Below are 19324 nucleotides of genomic sequence, written 5' to 3'. Positions count from 1 at the left end.
GGTGGGTGACACGGACCTGGATTTAACCCTTTAATGAACCGGTAATCAGCCAGGAGACCCGGGAGCCGAGAGACCAGGGACCGATGGACTTCCGAGTTCCTGCAGTCGGATCTTCCGAGTCCCTGCAGCCGGACTTCCGAGTTCAGGTGTCCCTGGTCTCTGTTAGAGGTTTATTCTTATTGACTTGTTTACTGATAGATAGTTGTCATTGTTGATGCCCTGCCACACACACACACACACACACACACACACACACACACACACACACACACACACACACACACACACACACACACACACCTGTTACCATTATCTGTTTTCACCCTGACACACTTTGTCAGAAACACATTTTTTAATAGTAGTAGATTTCTGACCTCCAGGTGGCGCCACAGGGACTTGACAGAGAGAGTGTGTGTGTGTGTGTGTGTGTGTGTGTGTGTGTGTGTGTGTGTGTGTGTGTGTGTGTGTGTGTGTGTGTGTGTGTGTGTGTGTGTGTGTGTGTGTGTGTGTGTGTGTGTAGAGAGAGCATCCAGGGACCGGTGCATATTAAAGTGTGCTGCAAGAGATGGAAAGTGTCTGGAAATGTTCTGTTTCAGTTACGGAGAACTATAAGCTGCAGAACCTTGAGCCTAAACGATAGCATTGAAGTTAGCATTGTTAGCGTGGACGCTTGAGGAATTAGTATTCCTGCTTCAGTCTGCATGATAACGTCGTAAAAGACCGTGAGCTCAATTGTTTATGCCACGTTTGCATATTTTCACATGAAAAACGGAAATTTTCTGTTGCATTCTGGGCGTCTGTTTACGTAACGGCGATGCTCAGAGCCACCAAAAATCCCCATTTTCTAAAAACGGTTCCCAAGTTGGGACTTTTTCGAAAACGCTCCGACTTTGTTCCCATGTCAAACGGAGGGAAATGCAACTTTTTGACAACATTCCTGTCGGACACAAGGCAAAAGTAACTTTGTTGAACTCTTAACTACATCGTTTTCATTGTTTTTGCCATTTCTGTGTAAACGGACTTCGTTTCAAAATGTTGCCATGTTAGACGCCAAATTTTGCCAAAACGAAAACGATGCGTTTTCTCTTGAAACGCTGTCTGTCAATGGGGCCTTAGTTTCAAGGGGTCTTCCTTTAACCCACGACGTGTCGCCGTGACAACCTGTCGGTAAACATACAAAATTACAAATATAATTCAGTGTCTCCAAAGATAAACAAATATCTCCGTGCCACAGATGTGTCACGTCTCCATGACGACACAGCTTCGAGATCAATACCTCAGCAGTTCACACTGTCAGCGTAGTCCTCCGCCCTCCTGGGATCCTGACAGGTGCAGACGGTGGAAAAGTTATATTTAACCTGAAGTCTGTGAAAACTGTTCTGGGTTTTTTTTTTCTTAAAGTTGTCATGACTGGAAGATGTGAGACAGAACCTGTGTGATCAGCAGCAGATTCAACATATTGTGACGTCTCTCTCTCCGTTCTCGCAGAAACTGACAGAAGGCTCCTTTAAATGCTCCTCTGGCAGCAGCAGGCTCGGAAACATGAAGTATTGATAAAGTATTGATGAGTTTTTATGGTATTTATCTATTATTAAAGCTACTGTGACACGATGCTGATAATTATGTGGTATTTTACTGGCTATGGATTTAGCATTAGTTAGTTATTGATGCAGCGTTTGTTGTTGTTATGATGTAATATTGATGAAGTATTCATGTGGTATTCACACTCTGCCACTGTGGCTGTGATATTTGACTCGTCACTGCAGGAAACTCAAAGACAGGGGCGTTTAATGTGGTTCTCAAGCCAATTCCTCCTGACACACCCACACACATAGACACACACACATATACATACAGAGAACCCAGGAATGTCTTTCACTTGTCTCCCAGGTGGTGATGTCACCATGATGCTGCCGGTCACCAGGTTTAAGAGTCAGCCGGTCGGCATGGTAACCGCCACACCCTGGCTGTCAGTCAGCAGTGACCCCGCCCCCCAGTGGCTGTGGTTCGCAAGTTGGTCGGCAGCAGCGGCATACCAGGCCACGCCTCCTCTGGTTTTTTACCCGCCGGCGGTGTGGATACCTGAACACTCAAATCTGATACAGGTAACACACCTTGACACAGCAACACACTGACACACCTGATGCACTTACCTGAGCTGAACATACACACCGAGGAAAAGTGACCAAACCAGAACACACCTAGTTGATACAAGTAACACACCTGAATACACACACCTGATACAGGTAACACACCTCAATACACTCACTTGATACAGGTAACACACCTCAATACACTCACTTGATACAGGTAACACACCTCAATACACACACCTGATACAGGTAACATACCTCAATACACACACCTGATACAGATAACACACCTCAATACACTCACTTGATACAGGTAACACACCTCAATACACTCACTTGATACAGGTAACACACCTCAATACACACACCTGATACAGGTAACATACCTCAATACACACACCTGATACAGGTAACACACCTCAATACACACACCTGATACAGGTAACACACCTCAATACACACAAATGATACAGGTAACACACCTCAATACACACACCTGATACAGGTAACATACCTCAATACACTCACCTGATACAGGTAACACACCTCAATACACACACCTGATACAGGTAACACACCTCAATACACACACCTGATACAGGTAACACACCTCAATACACACACCTGATACAGGTAACATACCTCAATACACTCACCTGATACAGGTAACACACCTCAATACACACACCTGATACAGGTAACACACCTGAATACACACGCTTGATACAGGTAACACACCTCAATACACACACCTGATACAGGTCACATACCTCAATACACACACCTGATACAGGTAACACACCTCAATACACATGCTTGATACAGGTAACACACCTCAATACACATACCTGATACAGGTAACATACCTGAATACACACACCTGATACACTTGATACAGGTAACACACACACACACATACACACATAGATACAGCAAACACACTTGTCATACAGCTAACACACATGCTCGGCTAACACACCTGATTAAAGCAGCTGACACACTAACAACCGTGAAACAAGTGACACTCGATACAGGGAACACACCTGGAGACTTTTTTTTGTGTGTGTGAAATCGACATCGTCAGTGCAGATGTCATGGGTGTGACACCACTGGCATAAGCAGTGAATTATTATTGCTGAGTCAGCGTCCTCACCCCTCTCTCATCGGAGCAGATGTTTCCCTTCGAGCCACGAGGTTGTGAGCGAGTGCGACTCGGTGGAGGTCTGATGGTCTGTCCTGATTCGGGAGGTGTTCGACCTGATTCAGTCAGCAACTCGCTGTGTTTCTGCGAGTCTGAACCACACACGTCATGTTTCATCTGCTCATGTTTTTCATTGGATTTTATATTTGACGTGATCAGGCTCATCACGTCTCTGTCCTCCCGTGGCTTCTCCAGGCAGATCGGAGGAGCGTGTGAGCGGCTCCGGCCTCTGCAATCACAGATAATATGAAACTTTAATGATCCCCGAGGGCAAAGTGAATAATTGTCTCTTAATTATTGGTGGCGTGTTAATTATCTGGAGCAGCTCTTCTTTATTCTTTCTTGCATAAATTGCAGCGACACATTTGAACATCTTATCTTCTGATGGGATTTTTTTGTCTTTAAAGCGTGTTTATGTTGGATGTGAAAAGGTTTAAGAGCGGCACTTTGTTCTGAACACATGCTGTAAATCTCCCCTCCTACGAGACCGTTTCACGTCCAAACCTCGGATGATACTGTGGATCCAAAAGCTGCTTCACCTTTATTTTTATAAAGTTTTCTTTCTGCATCTGAAGAGTCTGCCAGTGTTTACAGAGCACCTCCTCAACCGGGCCTTGATTACAATAAATTAGAACACGACCTGTCTGAAATCACAGGTGGGTGTGATCGGAGGCCGTACAGCTGTCAGTTAAATGTCAGTTTGATTCATGGTTCGCTAAGATTTTTGCGTGATGTTATTCTTCTCATTCATTACTGTTTGTTCCGTGTTAAGTCTCGAAAATGGTTTCGCAGCATCTGTGATGACTGTCACATGTCACAAAAACTGTCAGACAAACTGTCACCTACTATTCACACTGAGTCACCTCCCATCACCGCTGTGTCACCTGCCTGACAAACTGCCTCACTTCTCATAAACACTGTGACACCTGTCATAAACACGGTGTCAACTCCCATAAATATGGTCTCACCTGCCATAAACACTCTATAACCTGCCATAAACACTCTATAACCTGCCATAATCACTGTCACCTGCCATACACACTTTATCACCTGCCATAAACACTCTATAACCTGCCATAATCACTGTCACCTGCCATACACACTTTATCACATGCCATAAACACTTTAACACCTGCCATAAACACTGTCACCTGCCATAAACACTCTATCACCTGCCATAAACACTGTCACCTGCCATAAACACTCTATCACCTGCCATAAACACTGTCACCTGCCATAAACACTCTATCACCTGCCATAAACACTTTAACACCTGCCATAAACACTGTCACCTGCCATAAACACTCTATCACCTGCCATAAACACTGTCACCTGCCATAAACACTCTATCACCTGCCATAAACACTGTCACCTGCCATAAACACTGTCAGCTGCCATAAACACTTTATCACCTGCCATAAACACTGTCACCTGCCATAAACACTGTCACCTGCCATAAACCCTTTATCATCTGCAATAAACACTTTATCACCTGCCATAAACACTTTATCACCTGCCATAAACACTGTCACCTGCCATAAACCCTTTATCACCTGCTGTAAATGTTGTCACCTGCCATAACCACTGTAAGCTGCCGTAAATACTGTCACCTCTCATGACTGTTGCCTGCCACAAAAACGGTCACCTACCACAGAAAATATTACCTGGATTTCCATCTGGTTTCCATCCCAGCTCTCTCTCCTCCCAACCCCAGCCAGACACTGCATGAAAACAATTAGTAACAAAAGGCTTTGCTCCTACTTCCCTATTACTTGTAACAAATTTGTTGCATAAAAGAACAACATTATTTTGTATCATCTCGCACAACGGTTTTGCTACAAAACACAGGGGTGTCATCTATAATAAACACCAAACGTGTTTGCAACCAGCCATGAAAAGTGTCTCACCTGTCACCTCCGTGGGTCAGGATAAGGATAAAGCTGGGTGTGTCACTTGCCTCAAATACATTTTGATATCACTTTTGATTTAAAAAAAAAAAAAAAAAAAAAAAAAAGTGGTTTCCCCTCTATGAAACTCTGTCAGTTTCATAAAAACCCTGTCACTTACCACCGTAACCTGCCTGCCAATAAACCAGGCTCAAGCTGTTTGTTTCTTCAGTGGGAACGCCCCGCGGTGGAAGTCATTCCTGTCCTCCCACCGCTCTATCGGTCGTCACCTCTCCACTCTCATCATCCCTTCCCAAAGGTACATACATACACACACACGCACGCACGCACACACACACACACACACACTCACTATGTTCGCATCTTTGCAGCTGGCTGAGGGCTGGACCTCTCCAGAGGAAGTGGGTGTTTTCATGAGAGAGAAGCCCCTCCTACTAACCAATCAGGTGCTTCACAGGCCAGGTGGACACGCCCCCAGGTCACGCCTGCTCCTATCTCCGTCCCACCTCTCAGGTAAGACTGAACCCGGCGACCCGCTGCTTATCTGACGCCGGCACATCAACTTACTGTTTCACATTTTACGTGTCAATTTGCTCTGAAAGCCAATCGGCCTCGTCACCGCGGATTCGAACCAGCAACCTTCGCCGCGGTTCTCGGCAGGCTGCATTCATACGTCTCCGAAGTTACCATGACAACGGGGTTCATATTTCACAGACGTGTGGCTTTCTGCTCAGAGGTCCCGCACACGCCCACACGCATCCTCGCCCGTCCTCCGCTAACGCTCAACTCATTTCAGTCAACAGAAACGTTGCATTTGTGGCTTTCGCCCGTCGACCTTATTTGGTCCGCGTTTTCAATTCCTTGGTCCGCTATATTGAACACGCCTGTCGCCTCAAATTGTTTCCCATCATGCTCCACTGGGCGTCTTCGAATTGACCAGTCATCTCTCACAAGCAGCCACACTGATAAGGCGTGCACGTGTGCGTGCGTGCGTGCTCGCACGTAGATTTACGCATTAAAGAAAACTCGAAGCAGACGATCCGGAGCAGACCTTGAAGGCGTGTCAACCAGTGTTTGTCTTCACTGTAATGTTTTCGTGGATCACAGATCAGATTCAAACACGTTCCCTTCTGTGGATTCCCGATGTGTGTACTATGAGTGTGTGTGTGTGTGTGTGTGTGTTTGTGAAACGATGGTGGAAGCCAAACAAAAAATAAATGCAGATTAAATGTGCTTTTATTTTGCTGAGCGTGGGCGTGTGTCGTGCTGCTGCTGATGTTTCCTGGCAGAAAGCGCCGTTTCTCTTCCGTTGAGAGTTGCCGCTGATTGATTCGTCTCAGATTTTCACTTCAGACTCACAGATGGAAAAAAAAAACAAACGTCTGCATGTGAAATCCAGCTCTGAAATTCACAAACAGGATGAGAGGGGATCAACATTCACAACGTTTCCACTAAAAAAAAAAACCCAAACAAACAAACAAACCCCAAAAAGAACATGTACTGTTAACTTTAAGATTACATTTAGCGCCCCGGAACCAGAGAAAGGAGTTCAAACAAGGCGGCGCGCAAAACTCTTAAACTTTCATCATGTCAGTTTAAATTTTACAGCAGCTTTTATTTATTGATTAGAATCACTTTTAGTGTTTAGAGGGACTCCAGTTGAATTGTTTCACAACTGCACAAAAAGTCACTGTGCAGGTGAGACGGTTGGTTGATAAATCTGCTCTTTTTTTGTTGCCTCGGATAAAGGGGATCTGAGGAAACGGCAATTTTTGCAAGCACCTGTTGTAAACGTGGTACATAATGAAGCAGAGAGAGAGAGAGAGAGAGAGAGAGAGAGAGAGAGAGAGAGAGAGAGAGAGAGAGAGAGAGAGAGAGAGAGAGAGAGAGAGAGAGAGAGAGAGAGAGAGAGAGAGAGAGAGAGAGAGAGAGAGAGAGAGAGAGAGAGAGAGAGAGAGAGAGAGAGAGAGAGAGAGAGGACGCTGCAGAAAAAAAAAGAAAAGAAAAGACACACAGCTCCACTTATCTATGAAAGCAAATGATAGCGATCACCGTGTCAAGCGACAAGTTTGTCTGGAAGCCATAAAAGCCTTAAAAGCCTGGGTGAGCTTGTAATGTTCTGAGCCGGGATATAACCGGAGATATCTGAAATAGCACCCTGCGCAGAGAGCCCGTGATCAGAACATGCGCCGGGTTCCTCTCCCGAGTGAACAGGAAGCAGAGGCTGCGAGCGGCAAGCTTTGATCTGAGCAATTTTTTTTTTTTTTTTTTTTTGCGTCGTGCCAAATCCAACGTCTCTGCATCGTGTTTCATTGTTTGCGTATGCTGCTGTCAGATTTAGGTCAGCATTTCTTGAAAGAAGCACACACACACACACACACGTTATTCACATGTACACACATATTTGCATGCACACACATACAGTATAGTTACATACACACACACACACACACACACACACACACACACACACACACACACACACACACACACACACACACACACACACAGTTTGTAGTTCGAGTTGACGTGTCGTCTGTTTCGTCTTTCCAGTTCCAGTTGCAGTGCTGAGAGACACGACAAAGGCCAGAGACCCGGACCCGGAGGACTCCTTGTCTTCCTCCCCATCGCTGACCTGCTCCCTCCGTCCTCCCCGCTGCACCTCCTCTCTGCGTCTCCTCTCCGGCTGCCCATCCAGGCCGCTCCTCCTCCTCCTCCCGCAGGTCAGTCCGAGCTCGGTTCTCTGGAACAAACGCCGCTCGCGAAACAAAAAAAAACAACAGTCTAGATCAGGGTGTGGGCGGAGCCTCGGACCCACCGGGACCAGAGTCGTCCATCCGCCCCTCCGTCACCGACCGGCCCTACAATTTTATTTAATCGACGCATGTATGGCAGGTTTTTTTAGAGCGATGAGTGTGAGTGGCGAGGCTTTCAGTGTCAGTCAGTGTGGTGTAGATCCTGATCATTTGGCGTCACGTGAACAATCGCGTTCCGTCTGTGCCGGCGAGGTGAAGAAGTGAAGGGCCTCCGTCCGCGTCGTTGTTCCACACGGCCTCAGCTCATCTGCTGATTGGTCGTGAACGATCGTCACTCTCGTCAAGCTTATGAACCACAGTGATGATGTCACAGACGCAAGGTGATCCTGCTTCTGACCGGAATCCAGCTCTTCCTCCTGATGCTCTTCCTCCTGCTCCTCCTCCTCCTCCTCCTTGGGCCCTCTGCTGGTTTTCTTTGTTTCACTCTTTGTGGATTAGCGCTGGATTTCATGCTACTGCAGCTGCATTTCCTGCAGCTCCGAGGCTCATCGACGGCGCAGCATGCTGCTTCCACAATACGATGACTCAGAGAAAAACGATCAACTTCACAGTGTCCTGCTTTAAGTCGCTCTCCGCATTTCACACACTTCATGTTATTATAGCGATTTATCTCCCGTGTCACTCCACCCAAGTTCACAAAGTCTGTTTTACATCATTAAACCTTTATCTGCAGCTCTGAATACACGCAGTGACTAATTAATGTATCTCCTCTACGGTTGGAGAGCCTCTTTGTCCTGGCTGTTAGCTATTGCATGAACATGATCGAAACCTGCTCTGTTGCTGTTTCACTGGCCTCCTGTTTACTGAGGAGGAACCTCATCAGCCCTGAACTAGCTCAGTGAACTCACTGGTGTGAGTTGGGCTTCAGGATGACGAGGCCTCTGCAGGACCTCGAGGAGTCACTGGAGGTCCGACAGATGAACCTCAAACACTGATGGTTGGGAGAGCGGCCAGGTGGGGAGCTTTGTCAGCGGGTACCTGGACTGAGACTCAAACCAGCGACCCGTTCAGTAATCAAAACGAGCAAGTCACACTGTGCAGCCTGTCATCACTGCTGCCTGAATCATGTCCACACAGAGCTGTGTTTACACAGTGTGATTGGCTGACAGTAAACACAACATTGACGTAAACAGGAAGACAGCCGCACACACACACACACACACACACACACACACACACACACACACACACACACACACACACACACACACACACACACACACACACACACACACAAACGCACACACGCGCGCGGTAAGCCTCCTGTTCTCTGTGTTCAGACACAGTTTGATAAAGAGACTCTATAAACATTGAGCAGAGCTCTATTGCACACACACACACACACACACACACACACACACACACACACACACACACACAGATCTCTAGGGTGTAATTGGATATTTTCAGAAGGACAGCTCATAGCTCATCTTTACAAGGCTCTCCTTTGTACTACAGACACACACACACACACACACACACACACACACACACACACACACACACACACACACACACACACACACACAACACACACACACACACACACACACACACACACACACACACACACACACACACACACACACACACACACAGAGCGTGTAATTGGCCTAGCTGATTGATCGAGAGACCAGAAATTGTGGTAATTGGCCTCAAGAGCCATTAACTTTCAGCAAGTGTTTGTGTGTGTGTGTGTGTGTGTGTGTGTGTGTGTGTGTGTGTGGTGTGTGTTTGTGTGTGTGTGTGTGTGTGTGTGTGTGTGTGTGTGTGTGTGTGTGTGTGTGTGTACAGTAATATTGATCTTAAAACGTCTTCATGTTCACGATCATGAGTGTCAGTGAGGCGGTGTTGAGTTGCCAGTAGCAGCTTGTTGGCCGAAGTGATGAAGATCTTCAAACTCATCTTATTTTGCCCATATTTCATCTGACGCATCCCATCATGCAATCCACTTCACTTACAAGTCACATACACTCAGAATATTTATGACCTGGAAGCCACTATGATGTAACTCCTCCTCCTCCTCCTGCCGTGGGTCTTCCTCATCCTCATCCTCATCCTCGTCCTCCTCATAGTTCACTTCAGGAACAAACGTCATGAATTATTCTGACCGACTTTCTGTTTTTGAGAATAACATTAGCAATCACAGTCTCTCTCACACACTCACACACACACACACACACACACACACACACACACACACACACACACACACACACACACACACACACACACACACACACACACACACACACACACACACACACACACACACACACACACACACACACAAATTGAATTTGGTGAATAATTTCACAGCAGGTCTGCTCATTACAACAGACCCAACTGGATATCACTGATTAGACACACACACACACACACACACACACACACACACACACACACACACACACTTCAGTGCCTTTAATGAATAATTAAATTCATTTGAATGAAAAAATGCTTATTAAAGACCAGGTCTTTCCTGCTCCTCCTCATTCTTCCTGCTCCTCCTCTTGCTCCTGCTCCTCCTGTCTTATTTTCAATTATCTTCTTCTGACTGGTTTCTCAGCTTACAAAAGTCTTGAACCTTACCATACTTTGTCACACAACACTCATAAATGCAAAGGAGTCTAGACGACACCCTCAACGGCGCTCCGTCATTTCAAACCGAACGTTTTGCATCCTTCCACCTACGCAACATGAACCGCCTGTGCTCCTCCTCCTCCTCACCCAGCAGCACCTCCACACCGGACCACGAGCTGGTCACCTCCTGTTCAGACCAATGTAATGCCCTTTTTTGTCTCTTTGGTCTCCTTCTAAAAATCCGTCCGTAAACTCCAAACTGCTTCAAAATGCCATTGCCCAGATCCTCACCCGAACTCCATTCCTTTTCATCACGTAACCCCAGCTCTCCATCAGCTCCACCTCCTCTTCATCCACACGTTGAGTTAGAAATTCTACATCAGACATCGGAGGGTCTCCATGACCTCGCTCCCCCAGACCTCACCGACCTCCTCCTCCATTTAACATGTTCGCTGTGTTCAGGGACCTTGGGTGTATTTAAAGGTGCTGATAAATAAATAAAAAAGATCATTAGATGTTTTTGCTGTTGCATGCTTTTTATTTTCTTGTCCAATGGTTTGTTTTTCTGTCTGTGCGGTGGTCGTTTTTTTTCTTTTCTTTTTTCTTTCTGATCCACTATTTGGCTTTCAGTTCCAAAAGCAGCATCCAAACATAAAAGAGATCCACAAACACTTTACAACCACTGGACGGTTGAAAGGACTGACTGCGTGACGGGACGATAGGATTTTGTTCTTCTGCAATGGGCCAAGGACGGAAAGACCGTTCAGACCGTCTGTGTGCAATCGGTATTCATTTCCGCCTGTGCGGTGGTTTGTCTTTCTGTCTCTCCAGCTCCGTCCTGCTCCGTCTCACCTCTGGAAGTTTTCCATCAGCCCCTCTTGTCTTTGCCCACATGTCACACCAACAAAAGGAAAGATGTAATTTGTGGCCGGTTGTTGAAATATTTCATGTCCCACCGCTGTGGCGACTGTTAGTTGCGACTGATAGTGACAGCTCTGTGTTTCTATGGCAACCCTGGACCTGCTCCACTCGACTGTGATTGGCCGGTCAGTGTGAAACGTTCTTCCCCAAATTCTACTTTAATGAAAGAATGGCTGAGGATGATCAAAGAAGAACCGAGAGACAGAGGCAGAAAGAGAGGAAGAGATGGAGTAAGAGAAACAGTGTGAGCGAGAGACAAAGTGAGAGCGAGAGAGAGAGAGAGACAGTGAGGGAGAGATGTAGACAGAGAGACAGAGAAGCAGACAGAGGATGAGAGCTACAGATTGAAGGAGAGACCAAGAGAGAGAGATAGAGAGATAGAAGGATATAATAACAGAAAGGTAGAAAATATAGAAAGTGGATTAGAGGAGGAGCGATGATGAGACGAAGTCAGAAAATTAGATTGAGACACTTCAAACGAAAGAGAGCTGAGAATGAACATCCGCGTGCTTTTAGACAAAGCTGCTGCACAGACACACACACACACACACACACACACACACACACACACACACACACACACACACACACACACACACACACACACACACACACACACACACACGCACGCACACACGGAGTTAATCTCCATTCAGATGCAGATGAATCGTTCTTTTATGTCCTGAGCGAAGGAGAGACGTTACCACACACAGAGAGAAAGAGAGCGAGACCATGAAAGGTTTCTTCTTTTCCCATGATGCAATTGAGTCCACTCAGGGAGAATTTAAAACGGTTGTCCTGGTAAAGGCACACCTGTCAATCAAAGCTGATGATTAGGAGCTCTTGAGGGATACTGTCTGCGTGCGTGCGTGCGTGCGTGCGTGCGTGCGTGCGTGCGTGCGTGCGTGCGTGTGTGTGTGTGTGTGTGTGTGTGTGTGTGTGTGTGTGTGTCCCGAGTCTAAGGTAGTGGAAGTTCTGTTGGATCTTTGGAGTCCTGTCTAGTACCACTGAATCATGTACTTCCATGTGGTTTCTGTTTAGTCCTTTGGCCTTTGGTCTTTGGTAGGTTCTGTAAATTCTCTGGGTACAGTGCGGGTTCTCATGTGTTCCCATTCACAAAAGTTGTGGATAGTACCGAAAGCACCATTTTTCATAACCCTTCCATTGGGCGACCTAACACATTGGTTCAGGCTCCATCTGAACGAGCTACAACCCAGCCACCGGCTGATTGGCACTTATGACCGTCACTCTTGACAAGCCCACCATATTTTAAGCTCTCAACGACTGAATAAACCCTCCCGTTGTTTCCATACGCTGCTCTGCTCACCCTGGTTGTTTTATTAAATAGGTTTTGTGATATCTAACCGTACTCTTTGCAGTGGAAATAGATTTGGGTCTGGGTATGCTTTGCGGTTCCGTACCCTGTCATATCGTACTGCGCAATGGAAACAAGGTTTAAGGCAATCTGTTCTTTTCTCTCTTTCTGTCCCCTCACTCCAACTGGAAAAGCAAAAAGGCACCTCCTCTTGGTCTGGTTCTGCTATGGCTTCCTCCTGTGAAAATTGAGTTTTTCTTTTCCACCATGGCCTGTGATTGCTCAAGTTGTCTATTTTCTTTCTCCGTAATTGTTTCTTGAGATGACTGTGTTACATTAGGGGCTATGCAAATGGTTTTTTTTCCATCCTTCAGGGGTCTGTGGTTCATGGTGGGTCATTTGGCTCCTGTTGGGTCCGATACAGTTCATGAGGGTCCGATTGTGTCCCACTGTCCCAATTGGTCCTGTATGGGTGTGTGGTCCTTCCTTCCAGCTGTTGTTTGGACACAGTTTAGTTTTGTGGATGGCCTGGCTGCATATTGTCAGCTGCAGAGAGAGCAAAGGGTTAACAAGTCTCAGTCATAACTGCAGAGGCTGCAGATCCACACACTCTGCTACGCAGTGTGTGTGGATCGCATTTAAATGTGACACTGATTGCATTTGTCAGACGAGGCGAAGAGCAGCAGAGGAGGAGAAGAAGAAGATGATCTGTCAGTCATCCCTCCTTACAGAGAAAGAAAAAAGAAAACACTGGCACACACTTTTCTTCCTCTTGCTCCTCAAGTTCTGATGCCCCCTGCTGGTCACAACTCGAAGAAACACTGACCCCCCCCCACACACACACACACACACACACACAACTTGCATTGATGTGTCTTTCCTGTCCATCAGATTCATACTAACGCCAAACAAACAGGAAGCTGGACAGATGAGGAGGACCGATAATCACTAAACAAAGATGTCACCTTGTAGGTGGAGCTTATTGGGAGTGGGCGGGGCTTCCCACTCAGAGGCTTGAGAAGGCGTGGCCTCTGGTCGTCCCCTATCAGTGGCGAAGAGGAGTGTGGCTACGACCATCAGTCAGACGGGGCAAAACACTGTCCCCACCCAAACAGGTTACGAACGTCACGTCACTTAACCTCACAACTTGAAGAGACATTGACAGACAGGTCGAGACAAATAGGTAAACATGGACAGGAAGAGATAGACAGACAAAGAGACGGAAAGTTGATACAGACATGTAGAGACAGAGACAAACTGGCTTACTACACGTCTCTCTCTCTTACAGAAGTGTCTGTTTGGACCGGTGTTTCCCTATCTGACAAACGACAGGTGTCCTGTTTTACCTGTCAAGGTGAGTCTGTCTGTCTGTCTGTCTGTCTTTCTGTCCATCTGTCTGTCCCTCTAATCTCGATCTTATTTCTTTCAGGTGATGAAAAAAGTTCCTCCCTCGTTTTTTTCCTCAAGATTTTCTTCCAGATTCACTCTGCTGACAGACTACAGACACAGTAAGACCTGTCTGTCCATCTGTCTGTCTGTCGGTTGTGTTCTGGTGCAGGTTGGGGTCACATGAGTGTGAAAGGACTCTCAGGCCGAATCTGATCTCTCCGATGTGTGCATGATAGCTTCTGTCATCGTGGTCACGTGACCACACAGCTCCTGTCACGGCGTCTCATCGTCTTCTCTTGAAGACGATGAGAAGCTTAGCCAGAGATTGCCTGTCCACGTGTCACAGCACATCCCTCACCGTCTCACGACAGGGTGCCTCTGCATTGATCGCAAACACATCATCTACTCCTTTTCGTCATTTGAAGTATGTTTCATATGCTGACATTTGTCTGTCAGAGAAGCGGCTGATGGGCGGGGCGAAAGTGTCGTACGGCGGAGCGTTACTGCTGAGGGCGGGGAGGACGTCGGACACTCAGGTGCGTCCGCACAAGAGGCGTCAGGTTGTCAATAAGAAGAATCTAAATTAAATTTACAAGGACTAATATTCAGCTACTTGCCGTTACAGAGTGTTTGTGTGTTACAGTGTGCACACAGAGGGGAGGGGGAGGAGGAGGAGGAGGAGGAGGAAGATGAAGAGGAGAGGGGTGAGAAAACAGAAAACAAGCGTCCTGTTGCCTCAACACCCGTCCCTGGGTCGCCATGGTAACAGCTGCTCAGTGATTGATGATCTTTTTTCTTGTCTTGAGCTCATCAAACATTCATGTGGAACGATGGGTTTGCTTTCAGGTGTGTAGTTTGGACCGGAGATGACCGCGTGTTCTTCTTCAATCCCACAATCCACCTCTCTGTGTGGGAAACGCCGGGGGAACTGATTGGCCGAGACATCAGCCGCATCATTGAGGACCCCCCGCACAAGAGGAAAAAGTTGACCCCTGATGGTCAGTCTCGCCTGTCTGTGTTGCAGCCTCATCGTGTTTTCACCTGTGCGTCTGTGTCTCACCTGTCTGTGGCTCCTTGAGACAGGGAGCGGCTCTGGCTGTCAGTCATCTGGTTCCCAAGGTGAAGACGATGAGGACGGAGACGACGACCACAAGCACAAGAGGAACAGGTGAGTTTGAAGGAGCCAGTCAGGGGTCAGGACGTCGACTGATGTCATCAGCACACACCGACGTGATTGGTTGTGTCTGTCTCTCTGCAGGACAGAGGAGTCTCTGTCTTTAGTCCCCCATCCAGGAGACGTGAAGCTGCTCCCCCTAGAGCTGCGGCGGTCTCACTACAGACAGATGCTGCTGGAACGAGGGGTGAGTTCTTTGTGCCGTCCACCCACAGCTCCTCTCACTGTTCTGCACTCTGGTTTTAGATGATCTGAGCGTGAGCTGCTTGACATTACGATGAGAAAAAGAAGCTCCGCCTCTTAGAGCCACACCTCTCCCACTCCCCCACCCTGCCATGTCTTACCAAACATACCTCAAAATCTGTGTGTGTGTGTGTGTCCTCTCAGGTCTCAGCTTTCTCTACCTGGGAGAAGGAGCTCCATAAGATGGTGTTTGACCCTCGATACCTGCTGTTGACGTCCGAGCAGAGGAAGCAGGTCAGAACACGGCTCTCTCACTGACCTGAGGCCTGTACGACGGGCCGTGATAAACATACCCAGGATTTCTCTGTTTCCTGGGTTGAACTGCGCTCGGTTGACATTATGTTCCCCGGCAGCCACGGCAGCACCCGTTTTGCCCGAAACGTAGTGCGCCGTGGCATTTTGGCCAATTTTTTTCTTTGCATTCTCGTCTTGACAAGTTCCCTCAAGACTTGTCACGTTCTGGTGGGACCTTTCACATTTCTCGCGTTCTCAGGAAGGTCTGGCACGTTTTTTCACGTTCCGTCAAGGCTGAAACATGGACATTTTGAAACACGTCGCAGAGAGGGAAAGACCAGAGCGCAACAGGTAGGAAGAAAGCGGGTGAGAAGGGCACGGTCCATGTGGGTGCTCAAATGGTTATCAGACGACAGAAGGGAAAAGCTGGGGCACTACTTGATAGATCGGAACTATCGGAGGATGCCTCCAGAGCTCTTCCAGGCGATCCTGGAAAAAGTAACAGCAGCCGAAAATGAAAAACGCGCCAGGAACTGTCCATGGTGCTGAAATGTGGGTTCAGCACTAATCTTTCGCTGATTGAAACACCACTTGTTTTTAGTGCCGCCTGTTTGCCAAGACAAACAATAACGAAGACTGATTCATTCCAGTACAGCGTCGGATTCTGCTGGAGGAATTTCAGTGATGAGCTCTTTCTCATCCTCCGAAAAGGAGGTGACAACCCCGGGGGCTGCCCTCCTCAGTGCAGGTGCGTCTTCTTCAACCTCTCGATTTCTTTTTCGGTGGCATAGCTCATACAAGGTGTTCTGTTGTTGATTGCACAGACTCGAATGAAACACCCTACCGGGCCCGGCTTTTTATATACTTCCTCCCAACACGTCCAAAACCAGAACATTCCTGACCTGTTAAATGCGTGACTTCGTGCGATTATACGATATTATTTCATCTGCAGTATAAACGGACAGCACTGTGATCATTCAGTTTCACTTTATTACAGCAGAAACGTGTCGGGCTGAACTTCCTCACTACTCTTCTTTTGGTTTATACTTTCCATCGAGTTGTTTTGGGGCTGGAATAGATCTTTTGTGTTGGAACATTAATTCATCACTGCGACGGCACAAGTAGTTCTGCGTTCCATAAATTCATGTTTCTGCAGTTGTCAGGTGTGATCATTAACCTCATTATTCCAGATCAACCCTCATGGAGAAAAACAGACTTGGAACAAGTCAAGAACAAGAACAACCTTCAAAGCCTCAGTGACCAGGATTTATTTTATGATGTCAAAAAGATCGCTCTGAATACTCTCTCATCTCCTCTCAGCTGCAGCTCAGCGCTGAACCCGTCACCAATCACCATCATTTAAGAATGGGTCATTTTCCAAGAGATCTGATTGGTCAGGAGGCGGAGCTCTGACCGTTTATCAAGAACATAACCTGGTCCGGAGCAGGTTAGACATTCAGCGTAAGTTACCGGGGTGATTTATCCCGGTGAGAAGTGAGCGAGCGTCGTAGTACGGAAAATCCAGGGTTAATCCTTGAAGGTACCTCGATAAGAGAAAAATCCAGTGTCGTAGTACAGGCCTCAGGAGTATGCGATGTCACTTTGATAACAATGTGTGTGTGTGCGTGTGTGTGTGTGTGTGTGTGTGTGTGTGTGTGTGTGTGTTTACAGGAGTTTGAGCAATTTGTGAAGAGCAGAGTGAAGGAGGAGTATAAAGAAAAGAGGTCCAAACTGCAGAAGGCTCGAGAAGAGTTCAAGCAGCTTCTGGAGGAGTCAAAGATCACCAGCAGGTCTTTTTTGAGTGTTTATTGATTGGTTGGTTGGTCGATTGGTTCTGGTTGTGCGTCCGTGTGTGCGTGCGTGTGCACAGTAGTTCCGAACAAGTACACACCTTCAGTGTGATGATTTTTACATTTTAATCAAGTTTTCTCCTTCTACACTATCTCACATTCAGGAAGTAGGACATTTTTTTGGAACCCCCACAGGTTGTAGAAGTCGCACATTTTTGGGATCTGTCCCAGACTGTAGATGTCTCACATGGAGCAGAACTCTCAGGACTGTTATAGGTTTTCATACTCTTAACAGCTTTAAGAATCACTTAGTGAATTTGTAGTTCGCAAGGGACTATTGAAAACTATTGCTTCTAATTAGTTTGACTTTTTCTCTGCAGGTGGACTTTTAAGGAGTTCTCTGCCCGTTTCCACGGTGACCAGCGGTTCAGTGCCCTGAACAGGGGGAAGGAACAGGAAATGCTTTTCAGCCAACACGTCTCGTCATTAAAGAGGAGGGACAAAGAGAACAGAGGCCGGCTAAGGAAGATGAGATGAGAACCCTGTTGGACCTTCCTGACCCCCCACCCCTCCATCCCCCCACAGACCTCAGACCCCATGCGCCTGTCCCGGGACCACCTTCTGAGAGCACCTGGACTCTGTTTTATATGAACTGAAGTGGACAAGAACCAACCGAGTCTGAGTCACCTGTTAAAACAACTGAACCAACTTGATATACCTGTGATATATCTGTTTTAACTAGTTGTCTAGGATAAACTAGTTCTACTGGAAAAAACTGGTTGTACTGATCAAACTGTGCCACAAAATGTGAAAAGGAATCCCGTTGATGTGTGTTTCTGTAGCTGCAGGTGCCGTTACTTGGTACAGTAGCTTCATTCATTCATTCATTCATCCATTGATTCTCACGCACCCAAGACAAGAGAAGATACAATGAAGAACCACTCATAAAGATCATCTCACACATTAGCGCTCTGCCATCCGTGTACTCTGTTATACGTTCACTCTTGTTCTCTCTGTCAAATGTTTACATTGAAAGGTGGAAAGGCCTTTGCTCCCACTAAGACCACATTACCCATGATTCTCAGCTGCAGTGTGTGTTTGATGATGTGTCATTAAGTTCCTCCCCCTCACCTGTCAGCATAGTGGGCTGTGATTGGACGGACTTGGCGTCCCTCATGTTCTCATTGGATGTTTTTCGGTGTCCTAACGTCGCATTGGCCGGCGTTCGTGTTGAAGTATTTCTGTTTCATTGGAAATTATTCATGACGTGTTTACAGATTAAAGTGTTTCAATGTGTGTGAGACAGAACGTTATCTTGGTCATTTAGAAACTACTCTAAATACTCAGTATACTACTCAGATAAAAGTACGTAAGATAAAAGTAGGTCAGAAAGACCTCTGAGAGTACTATGAACTTACTACAAAAGCTTTCTGATAGTACTCTTAGAGAAAGTACTCAGAGCACCCAAAGTACTCCAAGTGACATGAACATCTCTCTGAAGCCAAGACCTCTGACTGAATGATAAAGGTACCCTCAAAGTATTATTTGCAAGTCTATTTGCAAGTTCACCCACAAATTTCTAGTGTACTTTTCCGACATGACTCTTAAAGTACTGCCAAGATTAAGATTATGAGGATTACTCTGAAAATGCTGCTGTC

At 46.7% G+C, this 19324-nt stretch overlaps 1 protein-coding gene across 1 annotated transcript; it reads left to right on the top strand.

Annotated features, from left to right (window-relative positions):
- Positions 1 to 1904: 1904 nt before the first annotated feature.
- Positions 1905 to 18203, top strand: tcerg1l (transcription elongation regulator 1 like; the record flags this gene model as incomplete). Its single annotated transcript, XM_080517004.1, has 10 exons — positions 1905 to 2005; positions 7755 to 7924; positions 14682 to 14761; positions 14950 to 14987; positions 15072 to 15223; positions 15309 to 15393; positions 15484 to 15586; positions 15787 to 15876; positions 17548 to 17666; positions 18047 to 18203. 10 exons carry the CDS (start codon positions 1905 to 1907, stop codon positions 18201 to 18203), a joined length of 1095 nt encoding a protein of 364 aa, XP_080373130.1.
- Between the last annotated feature and the right edge of the window lie 1121 nt (positions 18204 to 19324).

Source organism: Blennius ocellaris (assembly GCF_963422515.1).
Source record: "Blennius ocellaris genome assembly, chromosome: 21".
In the NCBI taxonomy this organism is placed as follows: Eukaryota; Metazoa; Chordata; class Actinopteri; order Blenniiformes; family Blenniidae; genus Blennius; species Blennius ocellaris.
This window is presented reverse-complemented; position numbering and strand designations above follow the sequence as displayed.